This window comes from Equus asinus, chromosome 10 (genome assembly GCF_041296235.1).
Source record: "Equus asinus isolate D_3611 breed Donkey chromosome 10, EquAss-T2T_v2, whole genome shotgun sequence".
NCBI classification, from domain to species: Eukaryota; Metazoa; Chordata; class Mammalia; order Perissodactyla; family Equidae; genus Equus; species Equus asinus.
Window position 1 is genome coordinate 54,287,270 of NC_091799.1, and position 22,930 is coordinate 54,310,199.

At 50.5% G+C, this 22,930-nt stretch overlaps 1 protein-coding gene across 7 annotated transcripts in view; it reads left to right on the top strand.

The window, feature by feature from the left end:
• The first annotated feature begins 266 nt into the window (after positions 1 to 266).
• The window catches only part of PGPEP1 (pyroglutamyl-peptidase I), a 32,851-nt gene continuing 10,187 nt past the window's right edge, over positions 267 to 22,930 (top strand). For 3 of the 7 annotated variants that reach the window (XM_044773564.2, XM_070519471.1, XM_070519472.1), the window contains exons 1-3: positions 275 to 402; positions 2,636 to 2,688; positions 14,978 to 15,094. In XM_044773564.2, coding sequence (XP_044629499.1) covers positions 369 to 402; positions 2,636 to 2,688; positions 14,978 to 15,094 — 204 coding nt within the window. In that variant the 5' untranslated portion in view covers positions 275 to 368. Of the gene's footprint in view, positions 403 to 1,109; positions 1,142 to 2,635; positions 2,689 to 3,530; positions 4,988 to 14,977; positions 15,095 to 22,930 lie in introns of those variants that run through there. The other 4 variants (XM_070519469.1, XM_070519470.1, XM_044773578.2 and 1 more) reach the window with 4 other exon arrangements.

The window sequence follows — 22,930 nt, forward strand, 5'->3', positions numbered from 1 at the left end:
GGGGGAAGGGTCGGGGGGCAAGGCCGGGGCCGGGGGCGGGCTGGGGCGGGGCCGGGGGCCGGCTGGAGGCAGGGCCAGGGGCGGGGCCGGGGCGGGATCGGCGGCGGGCTGAGGGCAGGGCCGGGGACCCGGCGCCAGGGACCCGGGTGCAGGGCGGGGGGCAGGGTCGGGGGGGGGCAGGGCCGGGGCCGGGGTCGGGCTGGGGCGGGCTGGGGCGGGGCCGGGGGCGGGGCCTGGCGGGCAGGGCTGGGGCGGGGGGGCTGGGGGCGGGCCCGGGGGCGGGGGCGGGGCCAGAAGGCGGCGGCGGCGGCGGCGGCAGACGCTCCAGTCCCGACAGCGGCGGGTAGCTGGCGCAGCCCGAACCCGCCATGGAGCAGCCCAGGAAGGCGGTGGTGGTGACCGGTACGCGGGAGGCGCGCTGATGGTGGCCGCGGGCAGGGGCAGGGGCGGGGCGGGCGGCCGGAGGCAACGGGCCCGGGAGGGGCAAGTGCTAGAAGTCGTCCCAGGTTTGGAAGATGTCATCGCCCGCGGGAACCCAGCTCGGTGTGCACAACGTAGAAAGTGGAGAAGGGGGCGCCCCTGTGGTCCCGGTGTCAGGGGTGGGGGCCGGCAAGGGCTGGGGGTCCGGGCAAGTAACAAGCGCGGAGCAGGGCCCTCTGGCATCCTTCCTTCCCAGGGTGGGGACAGTGACCCTCTGGGCACCTGTCCTGTCTGTCCGGCGGGCAGGCTGGGCTGGACGGCTCCTCCCTGCCCCCGGAGGTCGAGCCTGTCCCCACCCTCGGCCCCAGGGGACAAAGGCCGATTTGTGGGCAGGAAGCGCCCCGCTGACATGAATCTCATGCCAGCCGCTGCTCCCCGAGCCCTGCGCTGCTCACCGGCGGCAGGGACAGGTGGAGGTCGGGGTACCTCAGGTGCCCGGCCGTTCTCCCACCTGTCCCAGGGACTGTCTCGGTCAAAATCTTTTCTGCCCGGGCTGGTGAACCCGGCCCTGCTGTCACCACTCCCCGAAACTAACTGAAACTGTTCCTCCTCGAGGAGGCTCCGCCTCGGTGCCACGTGGGTGTGAACTTCCGCCCGCCTCTGCTGGGGGCGGGGTGTCATTTTGACTCGCTGTCTGGAGAGGTCAGAGTGGGAAATCCAGGTAAGGTTCACACAGGTGTTTTGTGGCCCCGGGAGCGGGGGCTGGTCCTGGAATTCCCAGGAAGATGGAAGAAGCTGCCCACCTGCCTCACAGGTGTGTGTAGTCGGGCGGATCCCTGCTCCCTGCAGCCTGCCTGTGTCTGGTCTTCTGTGACTCTAGTGCTGGTGATGCGGCAGCCACTCGGCTAGGCGTCTGCCATGCATGAACTCCTTACATCTTCACTGTTTCCATTTTGCAGAAGGGGAAACTGAGGCTCACAGAGGTCCGGCTGTTTGTAAGTGACTGAGCTGGGACTCCAACTCTGTCTATGCAGGAGGAGGGAGGAAGCAGAGAGGTCCTGACCCTACTGGGAGGCCTCTTCCAGGGCACAGCATCCATTCCAGAGCCTTGACACCACTTGGGACCCTCAGCCCAGCTGAGTGGCCCATGCTTCCAGGGCAGATGTTTATTTATTTATTTATTTCCTTTTTTTTTTTTTTTTGAGGAAGATTAGCCCTGAGCTAACATCTGCTGCTATTCCTCCTCTTTTTGCTGAGGAAGACTGGCCCTGAGCTAACATCTGTGACCGTCTTCCTCTACTTTATATGTGGGACGCCTGCCACAGCACAGCTTGACAAGCAGTGCATAGGTCCACACCTGGGATCTGAACCCTTGAACCCCAAGCTGCCAAAGCGGATCGTGTGAACTTAACTGCTATGCCACCAGGCTCGCCCCAAGATATTTATTTTTTACGTGGGGTGACAGGATGATTAGAAGAGGGAAGCTGTGGACTCTCACAGATCTGAGTTCGAATCCCCATTCTTCCATCTTATTGCTCTGTGACCTTGAGCAGCTGGCTTCACCTCTCTGTGCCTCAGTTCCTGCTCCTGTAAAATGGACCCAGGAAATAGCCTTGCTTGAAAGGAGATGCAATGAGGCTGAATGCCACAGTGCACACAGAGCACTTAGCACATCCTCGGGTAGCTGTCTTGGTTTGTAAATGGGGCCTGGAGTTTGAGGGAGAGAGGAGGAGGGTGCTGGGATGGTGTCTGGACAGCCTGGCCTCGGAGATACCCACATGCGTCCCTTTAGGGCCTTTCCTCAATTGGTGCTGATTCACAGGGTGCCTACGGCCCTGCTTTTCCTGAGTCAGGGGAGAGCCCCCCCCCCACAAAGACAGTGATAAAATAATTGTGAGTTGGGTCAAGGATAGTGGAGGAATTGAGAAGGGAACGGGCCAGCCTTTTCTGGGATAAAAGGAGGGCACTAGCTCCTTGCCAGGCTCGAAGGTCAGGTGAAGGTGAGAATGAGAAAGGACCCCCAGCTTCCGTTAAGAGCAGACAAGTGTGTTGGGGTGGGGTGGCCCTGAAGGGCCACTGGGCATGCCCTGGAACTTGGGATCTGGCCCCCAATGGCATCCCAGGAGGCAGCTGCTCCCTCAGCTCCCTGCTCCTGGCCCTGGGCAGGCTAGGAAGGGCCACTCTGAGTGACAGGCTGCTCTAACTGTTTCCTCAGGGTTTGGCCCTTTTGGGGAGCACACTGTGAACGCCAGCTGGATTGCAGTCCAGGTAACTCGGATCCAGAGGGCAGGAATCCGGCTTGGGACTGGGCTCCCCCTGGAAATATTTGGCACCAAAGAGAAGAAGGGATCTCCAGAGAACGTCTCATGAAGCTCCCTGTGAAGCACTTGAGTGTGATGCCAGCATCTCCCCAGAGCGGGACCGCGGGCCTTCCGTTTGCCATGTGCTGGCGCTGCGCTGGGCGTTTTTTGCAGCCCTGTGCTCTGAATCTTCCCAACCACCTTTGCAGGATCAGGAGCAGTTTTTCTTGCACCCACTTTATGGATGCAGAAACCGAGGCCCCAAGAGAGTGATCTGAGGCCAGGACACCGGAGTGGCGTTGCTTCAGAAGCGTCCTATGCCCCAGCCGGGTTTGGGGAGCAGGCAGGGATATTGGGGGATGTATTAACCTTGTCGGGGGGGTGTAGTGACCCGCCTTGCTGCCTCTTGGCAGCTGGAGGAGAAGGGTGCGTGGGGGGGTCTTTCGTGCTGTCCTGAGCTGGGTGTCCGCCTGCAAAGCCTTCCAGTTTCTTTGTCAGATGGGCATTTGCAGGGACAGACTGGGAACAATGGGCAGAGAGAAAGAGAAACGTTTTCTCTGTACATAAATCAGATCTACAGAGACCGGAGCCAGACTCGTGTTAATCGGAGCCCATTAGCTGTTTGATTTAAAGCGTTCCCTGCTTTCCACTCCAGAGCCCTGAATTTGGAAAAAACTTCAATTTGACACCTCAATGTATCAACCCCCAGTTGCCCCCCCTCCCCCCCGTTTGTTATCACCCCTACTGCAGACCTTAAAATCTTGGCCACTTTCCTTTTTTTTTTTTTTAATTTTTACCCCACTTTGCAAGGGAGCCAGAGGGCTGGGTCCGGGACCCTGCAGACGGAGCGTGTCCAAGGCGCTGCTGTAGCTCCCGCTCCCTGGAGCCGCGGACAAAAAGGAAGCAGCGCGTTTCTGAAGACGTGTGTGTCTGGCTTTGTGGGAGCTTCAGACAGGAGCCTTCACGGGGCTGAGTGGACACAAAGCCGTGTGTCTGAATTCCTGGGCCCCAGACACTATGATCTGCATCTAAATAGGAGAAAAATCAATTAAACAATCTTTGGAAATCCCTCCGAGCTTTGGGACTCCGACGGGGAAAGAGAGCAGCCTTTCCTCATGCTGCCGAAGGGGGAACCTCTTAGGCTTTAGTCCCCAATCTCTCCAGACCTCGCCCCTGGAAGACTTTCAACTTCTTCCTCAGCTTATGAAACAAAAAGAGAGGATTCTCCACCACTCCCCAGCGAAAAAGACGCCAACCTTCCCAAATCTGATTGTTTCCCTTTTTGAAAACAACTGGAGTCGCACGTACACACTCCGCGCGCCCGTTGACTCCGTGAAATTTCGCACCAGTGCGCCTCCGCGTCCCCCGCGTCCCCATCGACATCTAGAACATACCTAGCCCTTTCGCGCCCCTGCTCGTGGCAGACGCTCCTCGTGCTCTTTCCCAGCCTCCCCCACCCTCCCTGCCCCCTCTCTGCCGACCTTGGCGCGCGCAGGTGGGCCTCGCCTGGCCTAGAACTCGGACTTGCGCTTGAAGTTGCGCTTGTGGCCGCGATCTGCGCCGCCGCGAGTTGCTCCGTGCTCTTTAGCTGCTCTGGTTGAAGGCGATTTGCCTGTGAAAGGGGTATGGCCGTTGGACGGGTGGAATCCACGCTCAAGAAAATACGCCTCGGAGCGTTGTTGGTGGGCCCCAGGGACGAGTGGCAGGCAGGAGTTGATGTCTGTCACTTCAAGCTGAAGATGGGTGTTTTGTTCCGTGGAGTTAGCAGCGGTTACTTCCTATCCCAACCGATGTTTCAGGAGTTGCCATCTGTGGAAGGAAGCCATCCTTCTCTCTCCGGGGCCAGCTAACTTCTCTGTCCGTCTCTCCCCGTCTCTCCATGTCTCTCTCTCTCTGTTTCTCTGTCCCTCTCAGCCTCCTTCTGGGTGTCTCTGTCTCTCTCCTTCTCTCTTCATCTCTCTCTTCTGTCTTTCTCTATTTCTCTTGGCCTCTCTGTGAGTCATTACCTCTCTCTCTCAGTCTGTCTCTTTCTTCCCATCTCTCGGTTTCCTCTGTCTCTCCCTTCTGTCTCAATCTCTTTTGGCCTCTCTGCAGGTCTCTCTTGGGCTCTCCTAGTCTCTCTCAGTCTCTCTTCCCTCCTTTTGCCATCTTTCTCTCTGCATCTCAGTGTGTCTCTCTTCTCTCTCCTCTGACCTGCCTTCTTCATGCCCTGGGTGAACTCGTGCCCAGCAAAGAGTGGACTGTTTCGCACCAGCCACGTTCGAGAGGTGGGAGTTCTGGGGCTGGAGGGGTGACCCCCAAGCCTTTGTCTTGCCCTAGGATGGCGCTGCTCCTCCTCACCCCGCACAGGAGGGCCTGTGTTGTCTGCGTGTTTCGGGGCTGGTCGTCCTTAGGTCTTGTGTGGTGGGCATGGGGTGCTGGTTGCAGATCTGCCTCTTCCTCAGAGGCTCAGGCAGATGTCGAGGGCCTGGGCCCCTGGCTTGGGGCCGTGTGGAGTGTTCCCTGCCTGAGCGGGGTGCGGAGGAGCCGAGTCACAGGTCCTGGTGACATCACCGGACAACTACTGCCATGGTGAGTCTAGACAGACCTGCTAAGGATATTAACCAGGGAACAAAGGGGGTCTTTGTTGTGGGGTCAGGGGAATCGGTCAGACTTGGCTGCGTGGCGGGGTCTTGTCAGGTAGATGGGGTGTAGACAATGCGCTGTCTGGGGCGCCCATTCCTTTCACAGTGTGTGCTCGGCAGTAGTGGGGCTTGCTGCAAAATGTTGTGGGATTTGGGGTGCACTGCCACCCCCCAGGGGAACCGGCTGGCCCTGTTGTTACAGCAAGTGTTCGGAGGCAAGGAACCTAGCTTGCAGGCCACCGCGTCTCATCACTTCAGATGAGCTCTACAGCTGCTCCTCCCTCCGTTACCCTTTTTTAAAGTTGGAGAATAGTTTGCATAACGCGACATGTACCATTTTTCAGTGCCCCCATCACTTCCGTGAAAAGTATTTATGCCCATGTTACCAATACTTGGATCAAGATAAAGTTTTCATCGACCCAGAATGTTCCCTCATGCCTCTCTTCCCCATCACGCCCTGTCCTGCCCAGGGCAGCTGCTGTCCTGAGCCCTGTCACATTGATGAGTTTTGCCAGGTCTCGAGCCACGATGAATGGACAGCGTCACCTCTGTCCTCCACGTCCTGGGGGCTTTTGTTCACTTGCATTGGTTTGGGGGCAGCTGGCTCTTTTCCTTACTCACCCCCCCCATTGACATTGGCATGCGGGGGGCTTTGGGGTTTGCTCCCTACGAATAAACCAGCAGGGGCACTCCCGTCAGGGTCTTTGGCAAATACATGGATGCCTCACTGTGGGGCTGCTGGCCGTGGGACATGTGTTTATCTTTGATGATAGTTTGCTTAGTTTAGATTTTTTCCCCCAGTTGGGAAGATGATAGGTGGGGACCCAGAGGACATGAGGAACAAAGGTTGGGTCAAGAAGATGACTCACTTTGTGTCTCCCTGGTGACGCCAGCTCATTTCCTACTATTAAGAATCAATGTAGGTGAGTGGCCAACCCACTAATGGAGAGGATCCATAGGGAGGGTGTGCTGCCCGCACCGGGCATCCGGCCTTGGCACGTCACGTGTCATAGTGGCCACTGATGGGGTTACTGTGCCCCATTGAGGGTCCCTTGGGTTGGTTACTAATCAGGTTAGCAGCATCCTCGGTCCTGCTGCCCGCGGAGGTGATGCCACCTAATTGACCTGCCTGGGCTTGTCCTCACCCAGCCCGAGAGGCAGATTCTGTCAGTTCCTATCTTTTCAACATGTTGTCTCTTGCCAGAAAGGGCTGGTGGGGCCATGGGAAAAAGATGCAGGCAGGAGGGGCAGGAAGATTTCAAGCAGCCGAGGACAGGAGGGTAGGAAAAAGCAGGCTCAAGAAAAGTGGGGTGGTGGCAGACAGGCTGTAAAGATAGATGAGCTTGTGGACCTGGTTCCAAGACGCAACCTCTGCTGGAGACTTCTCCTCCAGCCCTGGGGAAAGAGGAAGCAGCCGTCTTCATCCCATTCAAGTTTTTAAAAAATTTGACAAGTTAAAAGAGTAGAGCTAAGAAGTTCTTTCACACCCAGATTCCCCAAATGTTAATATATTACATTTGCTCTTTCTCTTTAGATAAATAGATAGGTAGGTAGATAAATATAATTTAAAGAACTTTTTCTTGACTTCTAAGTCATTTTTTTATTGTGGTAAAATAGACACAACAAAAAATTTACCATCTTAACCATTTTTAAGTGCACAGTTCAGTGGCATTAAGTACATTCACACTGTTGTGCAGCCATCACCAGCATCCATTTCCAGAACTTTCTCATCTTCCCAAACTGTTAAACACTCACTCCCCCTCCCCCAGCCCCTGGCGCCCCCCACCCTACTTCCCGTCTCCATGAGTGTGACTCCTCAAGGGACCTCACAGAAGTGAAATCATACAGTATTTGTCCTTTTGTGGTTGGCTTATTTCACTCAGAATAATGTGCTGGAGGTTCATCCATGTGTTGGCGTGTGTCAGACTTTCCTGGCTGAATACTATCCCATTGCGTGTATATACCACGTTGTGATTGTCCATTCATTCGTTGATGGACGTTTGGGTTGTGTCCACCTTTGGTTATTGTGATAATGCTGCTATGGACATTCGCGTGCGAGTTTTCGTGTGGCTGTAGGTTTTCATTTCTCTTAGATATGCATACACCTCGGAGGAGAATTGCTGGGTCAGATGGTAACTGCAGGTTCACCTTTGTACTTTCCCTGCCCAGGCCTGAAATCAGCAATTTCTCCCGAAAGCCTTCATTCTTTTAGTCAATAGTAATATTGAAGAACCAGGAGCTGGATATGCTCATTGCTTCTGAGCTCTGTGGGTGACCAGAGCTGGAAGATAGATGTGTGTACACACACACACACGCTCACACCCCCTCTCACCCATGTCTACATCAGAACCCTGGAGTTTACACCGACACCTCCAATTCCATCCAACACTACAGGGTTCTTTCTAGTGTTTTCTGTACCCAGACTTGTGGCTCCCTCCTCTGACAGTGTGAAACCCCACGCTGTGATCCCCAGGGCGTTCACTTCTTTGCTCAGTCCTAGAAGGAGCAGAAAGGAATTTCCGAATTGCTAACCCATGCTTCTCCAAAAAGGATGCTTATTCCTTAGAATTCAGTATTGGGTTATACAGACGGTCACCGACTTACGACGGTTTGACTTAGGATTTTTATGACACTGCAAAAGCGATACACATTCAGTAGAAACTGTACTTTGAATTTTGATCTTTTCTCAGGCTGACGACATGTGGTTGGATCCCCTCATGATGCTGGGCAGTGACAGCGAGCACAGCTCCACGTGCCACATGATCCTGAGGGTGAACGACCAATAGTCTGACCCCCATTCTGTCCTCATGCAGCCACGCTGTTTGTCACTGTCAGTACAGTGCTCAGTAAGTTACATGAGAAACTCGACACTTTCCTGTAAAGCAGGCTTTGTGCAGGTGGATTTGCCTCATGGACGTGTCCCGAGCGCATTTCAGGTGGGCTGAGCTGTGGCGTTCGCTAGTTGAGGTGGATCAGACGCGTTTTCGATGTATGATGTTTTCAGCTTACGACGGTTTTATCGGGATGTAACTCCCATCATAAATCGAGGAAGATCCGTGGTTCTTTTTGTCTTTAGCCTGAGGGCAAAGGGTCCACACACCGTGTTCGAAAAAGTTACTTGAGATAGTTTGAAAAGGAATAACTTAAAAACATTCTTGGAGGAAGAGAGAAGTGCTATAAATTACTTTTGAAATATTTCATATAGGAAAAGAATATGTATATACATGCACACTATATAGGACAAATGTAAAATTATGGTGGTTATATATTTAATATAATGTTTTAGAAAAAACATAGAAGTGTGAACTATATAACTTCACGGATATTGTCACTAGGGATGAGGCTAAATTTATTGAAGGGAAGAAATTAAGTGGATGAGTTTGAGGAAAACATTCTGTAAATGTCGGCTCCAGTGGGGAAATGGAGCTGGACATGCCAGGCGCCCAGCCTGGGGTTCGGGGAAAGCTCTTCCCCGCCTCCAAGCTCATGACCTTCTGGAAAGCTCGTGTTTCTTAAAAATGAAAAGTTTGTGCTCCCTCATTTCCTCCTCATGTTCAAGATCCCGACAAAGGGACAGGACTCCTTGTTGGAGGGAACAAAGGAGAACCCCAGATTGGGTGCCTTCACGCATCCGGGCCCCCCTCCTGGCCAGGTTGTTGTGAGTTTGAAATTCCTGTAAATTGTGTGTGAGGGGCATTGAAGTGGGTGTTTACTCTGGGAAATTTTAGATTTCCCATCGGGATTGGGAGAAAAGGCAGGGAGAGGAATTCCAGAAAGTTCTGGAGCATTTAAAATTGGAATCTGGATAGTTCCCAGCTTTCAATAAACAAAGAAGTAGAGTTGGCAAAGAGTCAGACTCCGGATCTGCAAGGGGAGAGCTCGGCGCGGGAACAGTGTGCTCAGGGCGCAGACTCGGGGCGAAGCCTTGGGGCAAAGCCAGGGGGCAGCTGCTGGCCCTCCAGATACAGGCTCCTGAGAGCTCCTGGTGTTGGCTGTAGCAGATGCCTTTAATGTCTGTGCTGAGGAGCCGTCCAAAGGGCAGGCGAGTAAAACAGACCGTAGCTTCCTGCTTTTCTTTTTCTCTTTTTTAAAAATGGCGATAAAATATACATAAATATAAAATTTACCCCTTTACCCAGGTTTAAGTGTACCGTTCAGGGGTATTAAGTGTATCCATGTTGGTGAGCAGCCGTCCCCACCATCCGTCCCCAGAACTTGTTCATCGTCCCAAACTGAAACTCTGTCCCGTTAAACACTCACTCCCCCTCCCCCCGCCCCTGGCGCCCTCCATCCGATGCTCTGTCTCTGTGAGTGTGATTCCTCTAGGGGCCTCACATAACTGGACTCACACAGTATCCGTCCTTTTGTGACTGGATTATTTCACTCAGCATAATGTCCTCGAGGTTCGTCCACGCTGTAGCCTGTGTCAGAATGTCCTTCCTTTTTAAGGCTGAATAGTATTCTGTTGTGTGGATGGGCCCCCTTTTGCTTATCCATTCGTTAGTCAAGGGACACGGGTTGTTTCTGCCTTTTGGCTATTGTGAACAGTGCCACTTTGCAGATGGGTGTGCAAAGATCTGTTCAAGATCCTGCTTTCCATTCTTTTGAGTATATGCCTAGAAGTAGAGTTGCTGGATGACATGGTAATTCTGTTTAATTTTGGGGGGAACTGCCAGACTGTTTCCCACAGCGGCTGCATCTTTGACGCTCCCGCCAGCAGTGCGTGGGGTTCCAGCGGCTCTGCATTCACACCAACACTTGTTTTTTTCGTCATAGCTGCCCTGGTGGGTGTGAACTGCTATCTCATTGCGGTTTTTATTTGCGTTTCCCTGATGACTACTGGTATTGAGCATCTTTTCCTGTGCTTATTGGCCATTTGCATATCTTCTTTGGAGAAATGTCTATTTAAGTCCTTTGCCCATTTTCGAAATTGGGTTATTAGCTTTTCTGTTACTGAGTTGTATGTGTTCTTTTTACATTCTGGTTGTTGATCCCTCGTCAGATTCATGATTTGCCAATATTTTCTCCCATTCGGGGGGCCATCTTTTCACTCTGTTGCTTGTGTTCTTTGATGCATAAAAAGTTTTCATTTTGATAAAGTGGGATTTCTCTATTTTTTCTTTTATTGCCTGTGCTTTTGGTGTCATTGAATTTGTTTCTAAGAGAGGAAAGAGCTCAGTGGCTCTCCTCTTGGAGACCAGGGGAAGATCCCTTGGTAAACCCTGAAGCTGTGCGCCGGCCTCTGGGATTGCCGAGCCTGCGGCCAGAGAAGCAGGCTTCGCTGCGACAGCGCGCTCACTAGTACACGTGGACTGAGCTTGGGTGTGGAACTGCTGCTGCTTAGCGCTCACGCTTCGCCCGGGGGTGTGAGAAATGTGCACAAGAATGCTTGCTGCAGAATGGCTCGTCCCTGGAGCGGCCCGTAGCGCAGGGGTTAAGTTCTCGCACTCCACTTTGGCGGCCTGGGGTTCGCCAGTTCGGATCCCTGTGCGGACATGGCGCTGCTTGGCAAGCCATGCTGTGGCAGGCGACACACGTAGAGTAGAGGAAGGTGGGGACGGATGTTAGCTCAGGGCCAATTTTCCTCAGCAAAAAGAGGAAGATTGGCGGCGGATGTTAGCTCAGAGCTAATCTTCCTCAAAAAAAAAAAAAAAAAGAATGGCTCATCATTGAGGAAAATTGGTGTTCTAGTATGGCGGAATGTTTAAATCCAGGGCAGGTGGTTTCTGAGATGGAAGATTATGCAGTGGGGAAACAGCAGGAAGAAGATATACATGTGACAGTGTAGCTAGTTCTCTGAGACAAACTGCTGAGTGGAGAAAACACAGGTCAGAAGGATACAATTGATGTCAAAATAAATACTATGTGTTTTCTCAGATAGGCGGATAAGAGAGGGAAAGAGGTCTGCAGCCCTGTGTGTGTGAACATTAGTTCTCTCTGAAGGGGGACAGGGCCCAGACTACAGGTGGAGGGCAGGCTTAAAACTTGATCTGCCTGGCTTTTTAGGAATATGGTAAATGTTTTGACGCCCTTATGTACTACTTCTACCATCTGTGTTGTTTCTGCGCCTGCTTCTGTTGATCACTTTTTCTCCTCATTATGGCGGGTATTTTTCACCCTCTTTGCACACCTGGTGCATCTCGGGTGGCTGCCCACATGAATGTTACCTCGTGGCAAGATGGATGCTTATGTATTTCCTCTAAATGTTCTTGAGCTTTGCTCTGGAATTAAGTTACTGGGAACAGCTTGAGCCTTTTGAAGCTTGCTGTTAAATTTTGTCAGGCAGAGAGCAGTCTTTATTCTCTTGGCTAACTTTTCCCCACTTCTCCCCCCACCCCCTTCTTTATGAGGTTTTCTACTCTGGCTGGTGGGAACCGCAAGCGTTTCCAGGCTGTGTGAGTTCCGAGGGCTGTTCCTGCTCCTTTCAGGTGCCTCTATCCCCGGCCTGGGCCCGTGGGCGTGCCTGTCAGCCTCAGACCCTTGGAGATCTCTGGACCAAAATCTACCTATCTAGTCTAGCTCCATCCCTCTGCCCCCAGCTGTCTCCTCTCCAGGACTCTGCCCTGGAAACCGGAGCCTTCTTACCCTTCCCAGAACCTCAGCTTTGACTCCTCAACTCATTGTCTGAAAACATATCTTTTATGTATTTTTTCATTTGTTCCAGACAGGAGAGTAAATCTGATTCCTGTGGCTCCATTTTAGCCAGAAGTCTCTTTGGTTTCTTTTAAAGGAAGCAAGTTGATGTTTTAAAATAATTTAACATGTTTTAAGCCCTTATTAGACACGATGCCTTTCGTGTGTATTATTTTGTTTTTCCTTCCTATGACATGGGTGCTACTGTTAATCCCATTTACAGATAAGGGAATTGAGACACAGAGAGGGTGAGTGACTTGCCCAAGGTCACCCAGCCGGCATGTGTGGGGAGGAAGGAACAAATCTGGTCAGCTAGCTCTGGAGGCCATGCCTCTGACTCCATCCCTCCACTATCCATGCAATTAAGAGCTACTTTTTTCTTTTTAAATTGAGATGAAACTTACATAACTAAAATTAACCATTTTAAAGTGCACAATTGAGTGGCATTTATTACATTCACAGTGTTGTATAGCCATCGTGTCTGTCTAGTTCCAGAACATGTTTATCACTCCAAAGGAAATCCTGTGCCCATTAGCAGTCACTCCCTCTTCCTGTCTGCCCCCAGCCTCTGGCAATGACCAGTCTGCTGTGTGTCTATGGATTTGCCTGTTCCAGACATTTCAGATAAAGGGTATCACACACTATGTGGCCTTCTGTGTCTGGCTTCTTTCACTCAGCGTGAGGTTTTCAAGGTTCATCCATGAATCTTCTGATACCAAACCGGTATCAGGTTTGTGTGCCTGGTGCACAACAAGCTGATCCCTGAGACCTCGTGCCTGGAGATGGAGAAAGGGTTATTCAAGTTGGTCAAAACGAGGAGGCGAGGGGATAGGCTCTCTCAAATCCATTGTAAGGAAAGAAGAAATTGGGGGTCTTTATACAACTAAGGGACTCCGGCGGAGGAGTTTCAGAGAATCAAAGGGACCATCCATGTCTCTTTCACTCCAGATAAGCCCTGGGGCAATCAGACTTCTGTGATTGTAACTTCCTCCAAGGCATTCTTTTTCTTCTGAAAAACAGGCTGGTATATCCTTGTGACCTTTGAGTCACCCCTGAGGTTAAACAAGAAAACACCAAATGAACAAGATTAACTTCTCTGTGTCTGTGATGGGAACACGGCTGAAGGGTGGTCCTGTTCCTGTTGGATATTTGCAGTCCCCGGTTGCGGGTGCTGCCCTGGGGGCAGGAGGCCCGGCACTGTGGGGCGGGAGATGGCCAGGCCTGGTTTGCCAAAAAATCCATTTGCCAAACAAGACTCGGTGTATCCAACCAACCGCAAGCAGACGGGGCTGTACGGGTTTGTCGGCCGTGCGGAGACCGGCCTCCGGGAGCGCGGCGCGCACGCTGGGTGCACGCGGGTATGGGGGCGCGCGGGGCGGGGTGGGGGCGGGGGCGAGAGGCCGGGCGGCGCCTGCGCTCTGCCGGCGCGGCTCCGGGGCTAGGCCGCGTCGCCCAGTTGCACAGTCCGGGAAGTCGAAGGTTAGTTGCAAAGGAATCGTGAAGAGTAATAATACTAATGACTGAGAAAAATGATTGCGGGCGAATGAAATGTTTGACCAAGTTTGGTCCTCAGTATATTTTAGATGCTCTAAATCCGTGCCCCACCCCCGCCCCCGTCCCTGTCCCAGCTGCGCTCGCCTGGGCGCCCGTGTTTGGGCAGCCAGTTTGCACTCTTCCCTCGTCTGTCCAGCGTGGGATTTCTTGGGGGACACTCCCTGACCCCGCATGTCCCCTGGCTTGGCGAAAGGGACGGGGCCCCAGTTCTCAGTGTTGGCATTCGAGACTCCCTACATACCCACCAGCCCCACCTGCCCCGCAGTGTCCTCGTCTCCGCGGCACCCGGATGTGTCCCCTGTGGGGAGCACTTTGGAATTGTCTGTTGGTGAGGAGGGGCCTGCCTCTCCAGGCATCACATACCCTCCAGAGGAGCTGCGGGGACGGCCGTGGAGTGCGGACGCTGCACAGCAAGGTCACGGCGACCAGACGAAGGGATACTGAAGGTGCTGCAGGAGACGCAGGAAGTCGCCGCCCCCGCAGGGCGCTGGCGCCCCGGAGCTCTTGACATCGCAGGGCAGCGTCTTCAACACTATGAAGAACGCTCAGCTTTCCTTATTGAGCCGAAACCTTCGTCCCCAAACGTCTCTGCCCGCCAATGGGTGCCAAGCCTGGCAAGATCGTTGTTCCTCCGGCAAATTTGGTTCTGGGCCTACTGTGCGCTATGCCTTGGGCAGGCTGGGGGAAGGAGGGCTGGTCGCCGGCTCTGCCTGTAAGGAGCTGACAGGTGGATCCTGGCGACCACACTGAGAAGCCAAGGAAAGCCTTGATGTTTCCGCAGAAAAGTGCGCACACGGTGGTCCAGGGGCCATTTTTATACATAGTTAGTGCTGTCCTCAGATCCTCCTGGGCCCGAGCAGGTCGGAGGCTCCCTAGGGAGTCAGGCCCCTCTGTAAATGGATACCGAGGCCCTTCTGCGTGCCCTGCGCCAAGTCTGTCAACAGCTCTTCTTGAGTGTGACAAATGGGGAAGGGGATGACCCCGCAACAGCTGTAGTAGGGGCGTAGCCAGCATGATTTGAGCACTTGGAATGTGCCAAGCACTGCTTGGAACACTCAGTGTGAATTCTTTCATTTCATTCTTGTAACCACCTTGTGAGGTGAGTAGTTTCTTATCCCCACTTTACAGATGAGGAAGCTGAGGCCCAGAGACATTAAGTTACTTGCCAAAGTCACATAGGCAGGGTTCAAACCCAGGAGCCCAGCTCCAAAGGCCACAGCAGAGTGTCACCCCAGGCCCGTGGAGATGCAGAGAGAGTTCCAGACAAGTCGGGGGGAGGGGAGGAGGGCGGAGCTCTGGGGCAGGCCAGCACACGTGCCTGCTGCCGCTGCACAGGCGGTTGGGAGCCTCCTCACTTTCTGAGGATGAGTCAGTTTACGCCCAGGGAGAGCATTACCCCTGCAGCCCTCACTGAATGCGGTGACGCCCCCCTCCTCTCGCTGCCAGGAGCTGGAGAAGCTGGGGCTCGGCGACAGCGTGGACCTGCATGTGTATGAGATTCCAGTTGAGTACAAGACGGTGCAGAGGCTCATCCCCGCCCTGTGGGAGAAGCACAGCCCACAGGTGAGCGGGGCGGAGGCGGGTGCTTCCTCATTAGGACCTGCAGGTGGGTGGCCCACATGTGGAGGATTTCTAGCTTTTTTCCTGCTCTGATTATATGGCTGATGCCATCGCCTTATCCCCCAAAGGGCCACACTTTCCTGGGTTACCCTTGGAGGTAAGGGAGGAAAACAAATGTCTGCAACCTCACCAAGCCTGGCTCTGTGCCACTGGAGTTCTGTATCAGTGATCCAGGCACTTACCCGGTCATCAGCATCCTCTCATGGCCACTCAGCTTTGCTTTGCGTTTTTCTCTTGCTTTGGCAAAGATAGGTGGCTACTAGCTGATATCCTCCCAATTCAGCCCCTCAGCAGAAAGAGAACATCTTTCTTCGAAATAATTCCCCAAAGTCCATGGCTCATTCTCGTTGGCCACCTGGGGTCACATGCCAGTCCCTGAGCCAATCACTGTGGCTGGTGAGGAAGAAGGAAGGCTCTGACTTGTGAGGCCTGTGTCACATGCCCACTCTGGTGGCCAGGGGGTGCTGTCACCTCTCTCCAAACCTCCTGAAATGAGAAGAGCGAGTAGCAGTTTCCACAAAGGGAAAATAGGTGTGGGAGGCAGCTGTGGCTGTTACCGGATGTGGCGGACTGGAGGACTGGCAGGTGGGAGCCACACCCTCCCACCACAGGGACCTGTGAGGGCCCCACACAGCCTCCCAGCCTAGCCTGCCATGCGGGATTCTCCAGGGTTGGCCGGAGGAATCTTCCTTTCTAAAGAGCCCTCCTGTCACATCTCAGGCGGAATTTGCCCTTTCTCACAGCAGGGGGCCTGGAGGCTTAGTGAGATGTGGCGAAAGTTCTGGAATGGGCTTTTTCTTCTGCTGCCTCTGCGCAGTCCTGCCTTATTCTAGTTAAAAAAGCAAAACCAGCCCTGATGCGTGAACATCTTTTTACACATTTCACACCATAGGGGAAGGGATAAAGAAAAAGGGTTTTGGAGTCAGGCTGTTGCTGCTAAGCCGCGAGATCTCAGGCGAGCTCCTTGGGCTCCCTGGGCCTCAGTTTCTTCCTGTGACAGGTGGGAACAATCATAGTACTAAGAGTCAGCCACCCAATTCCAGTGTGGCTGTGTGTGTGGGGGTGGGGGCGTTCCCCACACCAAGCAATTCTCCGACACCAGCTGCGTGTCCTGCGTTCAACTCAGTTCTGACGCTGTTGTCCCAGCGACAGCATCAGATCCCGGGGGGGAGCGCTCAGTCTCACAAGACCACCCCCCTTCAGATGCCAAGCACGAGTCCAGGCCGTCACCTGAGCTTCTGACTGATAAGCTGTAAATCGGAGGTCCCCGGGACCCCCTACCTGGGTCCGATTAATTTGCTAGAGCGGCTCACAGAGCTCGAGAGACCCGTTTACTCCCTAGACTGCTGGTTTATTACAAAGGGTATAACTCAGGCAGGGCCAGATGGAGGAGATGCAGAGGGCAAGGCCTGAGGGGAGGGGCACGGGGCTTCCATGCCCCCTCCAGGTGCCCTGCCCTTCCAGCGCCTCCCTGCTCACCAGCCCAGAAGCTCCCGGGACCTAAACCATTTAGGTTGTTATGCAGGCTTCATGATGCAGACACGATGAGTTCAATCAGCCGTTGGTAGTTGAGCTCAACCTCCAGCCCCTCTCCCCTCCTTAGGGATCGGGGGGTGGCCCTGAGAGTTCTAATCCTCTCATCTCATGATTGGGTCCCCTGGCAACTGGCCCCACGCTTCCTTCCAAAGTCACCTCATTATCATAATGTGATTTATCACTCTCATCACTTAGGAAGTTCCAAGGTTTTAGGAGCTCTGTGCAGGGACAGTGGACTAACAACACATATATTTCTTGTTATAAGTCACAACATCACAAGTACCCACATCCTGAGTCTGTGGTGAGGATGAGCGAGGTGAGGCCAGAAGGGCCACGGACAGTTCTCAGCCTACCCCAGAGAGTCCCGGCCCAGCATCCTCTCCAGGGGACCGTCCGGGCACTGCAGGGTGTGGAGCAGCATCCCTGGCCCCCACCCACCAGATGCCAGGAGCATCCCACCCCTGAGTTGTGACAACCCAAAATGTCTCCAGACATTGTCAGCGTCCCCTGGGAGGTGGGGCCGGCCCTGGTTGAGAACTGATCTGTAGCAGTCAGCTCTTAGTAACAGTTAACTCGCACCATGGTTATTGTCACGTTATGGCTCACACGGTCTTCACGCACATACATGAGCCTCCATACGTGTGCATGGACGCGCCTGCGCCTGTGTGCTGGTTAGTGTACTGCGTGGATGAGGTGCCTGGGGCTGCCCTCCCAAATGACCACAAACTGGATGTCTTAGAACAGCAGAAATTTCTTCTCTCTCACTCTGGAGGCCAGACGTCTAAGACCCGGGTGTCGCAGGGCCGCGCCATCTCTTCCAGCTCCTGGGGGCTCCAGGTGTGCTCGGCTTGTGGGCGCGTCACATCCCCCAGTCGCTGCCTCCGTCCCCACACAGTCTCCTCTCTCTGTCTCCTCTGTGTGTCTCTTTTCAGGACATTGGTCACTGAGTTTCAGGTGCACCCACATAATCCAGCATCACCTGATCTCAGGATCCTTAATGACATCTGCAAAGGCCCTTTCTCCCAGTAGGGTCGCAGTCACAGTTTCTGAGTTAGGACAGGGACATATCTTTCTTTTCGGTGGTGGCAAGATCACCATTCAGCCCTCTGTACTAAAGCTGCTGTTTTACTCCTGCATCACCAGTGTTCAGTCCATGGAGCAGCAGGTAACACGGCGCCAGCGGCCGGGCCTCCAGGAGCGGAGAGACCAGCTCCCGGAGAGTCGGGCTGCTGAGCAGCATGCCAGCTCCACAGGGCGCTTTAAACTTCCGGCAGCCACGTTTAAAAACCAAAAAAAGATATAACTCCGTATATCTAAAATATTATCATTTCAACATGTAGTCAATATTTTAAAGCTATTAATGAGACATTTTACATGTGTTTTTTGTGCCCAGACTCCAAAATCTGCTGCGAGTTTTACACTGCCTGCACATCTCGATTTGTACCAGCCACACCATAGCCACGTGTGGCCCGAGGTGTCATGTGGGCCGCGAGCTCCCCTGCCTCTGCTGTGGATGCTCACACATTCTCTTGCGGGGCTCCTCCTGTGTGTAAGCGTGCACGCGAATAAGACGCGGCTGAAGTTAAACGGTCGTCACTTTGGGACCCTGCCTTTTATAAATGTGTTATCATGAGCATTTAATCACTTAGGTCATTAAAAATTCTTCCTAACATTATTTTATTTAGGTATTTTTACAATTTTATTGAGGCCATATTGGTTTATAACATTGTGTAACTTCAGGTGTACATTATCATATGTCAGGTTCTGTATAGACTGCATCGTTTTCACCACCCGTAGTCTAGCTTTTAGTCCGTCACCATATAAATGTGCCCCTTGACCCCTTTTGCCATCCACAGGCCCCCTTCCCCCTCGTAACCACTAAACTGTTCTCTTTGTCCGTGTGTTTATCTTCCACATATGAGTGAAATCATACGGTGCTTGTGTTTCTCTGTCTGCCTTATTTCGCTTAACATAATACCCTCCAGGTCCATCCATTTTGTTGCAAATAGGATGATTTTGCCTTTTTTATGCCTGCGTAGTATTCCATTGTGTATATACACCACATCTTCTTCATCCAGTCCTCAGTCGATGGGCACTTGGGTTGCTTCCATGTCTCGGCTATCGTGAATAATGCTGTGGTGAACATAGGGGTGCGTAGATCTTTGTACTGTTGCTTTCATGTTCTTTGGATAAATACCCAGTATTAGGATAGCTGGATTGTACGGTATTTCTATTTTTAGTTTTTTGAGAAATCTCCATACTGTTTTCCATAGTGGCTGCACCAGTTTGCACTCCCACCAGCAGTGTGTGAGGGTTCCCTTTTGTCCACACCCTCTCCAACGTTTGTTATTTCTCATCTTGTTAATTACACCCAGTCTGACAGGTGTGAGGTGATATCTCATTGTAGTTTTGATTTGCATTTCCCTAATAATTAGTGATGTTGAACATTTTTTTTTTTCTCATAACTTTTTTCTTTTTGGTGAGGAAGATTAGCCCTGAGCTAACATCCATGCTAATCTTCCTCTATGTTATATGTGGCCCAACACCACAGCATGGCTTGATGAGCGGTCTGTAGGTCTGCACCTGAGATCTGAACCCATGAACCCTGGGCTGCTGAAGCAGAGTGTGCCAACTCAACCGCTATGCCACTGGGCTGGCCCCTGTACATCTTCTCATGTGCCTGTTGGCCATCTGTATATCTTTGGAAAAATGTCTGTTCATATCCTATGCCCATTTTTTTATTGAGTTGTTTGCTTTTTTGGTGTTGAGTTGTATGAGTCCTTTATGTATTTTGGAGATTAACCCCTTCTCAGACATATGATTTGCAAATATTTTCTCGCAGGTGGTGGGTTGTCTTTTCATTTTGTTCATAGTTTCCTTTGCCTTGCAGAAGCTCTTTAGTCTGATGTAGTCCCATTGGTTTATTTTTTCTTTTGTTTCCCTTGCTGAGTAGACATGGTGTCGGAAAAGATCCTTCTAAGACTGATGTCAGAGAATGGATTACCTATATTTTCTCCTAGCAGTTTTATGGTTTCAGGTTTTACATTCAAGTCTTTAATCCATTTTGAGTTAATTTTTGTGTATGGTGTAAGATAATGGTCTACTTTCATTCTTTTGCCTGTGGCTGTCCAGTTTTCCCAGCATCATTTATTGAAGACTTCCCTTTCTCCATTATGTGTTCTCAGCTCCTTTGTCAAAGATTAGCTGTCCATAGATGTGTGGGTTTATTTCTGGGCTTTCAGTTCTGTTCCATTGATCTTTGTGCCTGTTTTTGTACCATGCTGTTTTGATCACTGTGGCTTTGTAGTACATTTTGAAGTCAGGGATTGTGATGCCTCCAGCTTTGTTCTTTTTTCTCAGGATTGCTTTGGCCAGTGGGGTTTTTTCTTGTTCCCTATAAATTTTAGGATTCTTTGTTGTATTTCTGCAAACAATGTCATTGGGATTCTGATTGGGATTGCATTGAATCTGTAGATTGCTTTCGATAGTATGGACATTTCAACTATGTTTATTCTTCCGTGAGATGGAATATCTTTCCATTTATCTCTTTCTTCTTTGATTTCTTTCAATAATGTCTTATTATTTTCAATGTATAGATCTTTCACCTCCTTGGTTAAGTTTGTTCCTAGATATTTTATTCTTTTTGTTGTGATTGTAAATGGGATTGTCTTCTTGAGTTATCTTTCTGCTAGTTCATTATTAGAGTATAGAAATACAACTGATTTTTGTAAGTTGATTTTGTACCCTGTGACTTTGCTGCAGTTGTTGATTATTTCTAATAGTTTTCTGGTGGATTCTTTAGGGTCTTTTATATAATCATGTTGTCTGCAAACAGAGAGAGTTTCGCTTCTTCACTCCCTATTTGGATTCCTTTTATTTCTTTTTCTTGCCTAGTCGCTCTGGCCAAAACCTCCAGTACTATGTTGAATATGGGTGGTGATAGTGGGCACCCTTGTGTTGTTCCTGTTCTCAGGGGGATGGTTTTCAGTTTTCCCCATTGAGTATGAGGTTGGCTGTAGCTTTGTCATATATGGCCTTTATTATGTTGAGGTACTTTCCTTCTATTCCCATTTTATTGAGAGTCATTATCATAAATGGATGTTGGATTTTGTCAAATGCTTTCTCTGTGTCTGTTGAGATGATCATGTGATTTTTCTTCCTCATTTTGTTGATGTAGTGTATCACGTTGATTGATTTGTGGATGTTGAACCACCCCTGTGTCCCTGGTATAAATCCCACTTGATCATGGTGTATGATCCTTTTAATGTATTGCTGTATTCAGTTTGCCAATATTTTGCTGAGGATTTTTACATCTATGTTTATCAGCAATATTGGCCTATAATTTTCCTTTTTGTGTTGTCCTTGTCTGTTTTTGGCATCAGGGTGACGTTTGCCTCGTAGAATGTGTTGGGAAGCACTCCATCTTCTTCAATTTTCTGGAATATTTTGAGAAGGATAGGTAGTGAATCTTCTTTGAGTATTTGGTAGAATTCGCCAGAGAAGCCGTCTGGTCCTGGACTTTTGTTTTTTGGGAGATTTTTGATTCCTGTTTTAATCTCTTTACTTGTGATTCAGATTCTCTCTTTCTTCTTGATTCAGTTTTGGTGGTCTAAGAATTTATCCGTTTCTTCTAGATTGTCCAATTTGTTGGCACATCGTTTTTCATAGTATTCTCTTATAATACTTTGTATTTCTGTGGTATCCATTGTAATTTCTCCTCTTTCAACTTAATTTTATTTATTTGAGCCTTCTCTATTTTTTTCTTGCTGAGTCTGGCTAAGGGTTTGTCAATTTTATTTATCTTCTCAAAGAACCAGCTCTTAGTTTCATTGATCCTTTCTATTTTTTTTTCAGTCTCTATTTCATTCATTTCTGCTCTAATTTTTATTATTTTCCTCCTTCTGCTGACTTTGGGCTTTGTTTGTTCTTCTTTTTCTAGTTCTGTTAGGTGTAGTTTAAAATTACTTATTTGAGATTTTTCTTGCTTGTTGAGATGGGCCTGTAGTGAATAAATTTCCTTCTTAGAACCACTTTTGCTGCATCTCATAAGAGTTGGTGTGTCGTGTTTTCATTTTCATTTGTCTCCAGGTATTTTTTTATTCTCCTTTGATTTCCTCATTGATTCCATGGTTGTTCAGTAGCTTCTTGTTTAGTCTCCACATATTTGTGACTTTCCCAGCTTTTTTCTTGGAGTTGATTTCTAGTTTCATAGCCTTGTCGTGGGAAAAGATGATTGATATGATTTCAATCTTCTTAAACTTATTGAGGCTTGCCTTGTTTCCCAATATATGGTCTATCTTTGATAATGTTCCATGTACACTAAAGAAGAATGTGTATTCTGCTGTTTTTGGATGGAATGTTCTGTGTATATCTATTAAGTCCATCTGGTCTAGTGTTTCATTTAAGGCCACTATTTCCTTGTTGACTTTCTGTCTGGATGATCTATCCATTCATGTAAGTGGCGTGTTGAGGTGCCCTACTATTGTTGTGTTGCTGTCAATTTCTTGCTTTAGGTCTGCTAATAGTTGCTTTATGTACTTTGGTGCTCCTGTGTTGGGTGCATATATATTTATAAGTGTCATATCCTCTTGATGAGGTGTTCCTTTTCTCATTATGTACTGCCCCTCCTTGTCTCTCATTGCCTTCTTTATATTGAAGTCTACTCTGTCTGATATAAATATGGCAATACCTGCTTTCTTTTGTTTGCCATTAGCTTGGAGTATCGTTTTCCATCCCTCCACTCTGAACCTGCGTTTCTCTTTAGAGCTGAGATGTGTTTCCTGGAGGCAGTGTATTGTTGGGTCTTGTTCTTTAATCCAGCCAGCCACTCCATGGTTTTGTTTTTTTTTTTAAGCAGGGAAGGATTTGCCCTGAACTAACAGCTCTTGCCAATCTTCTTCTTCTTCTTTTTTCCTTCCTCCCCAAAGCCCCATGCATGGTTGTATATCTAGTTGTAAGTCCTTCCAGTTCTTCTGTGTGAGCTGCTACCTCAGCATGGCCACTGACAGATGGGTGGTGTGGTGGTGTGGTTCCACCACTGGGTAACAAACCCAGGCTGCTAAAGCAGTGAGAGTGATGAACTTTAACCACTACACCATCAGGGCTGGCTCTCACTCTGTGTCTTTTGCTTGGAGAATTCAATCCGCTCACATTTAGAGTGATTATTGATATATGAGGGCTTAATACTGCCATTTTATCTTTTGTTTTCTGGTTGTTCTATATTTCCATTGTTTCTCTTCTCTT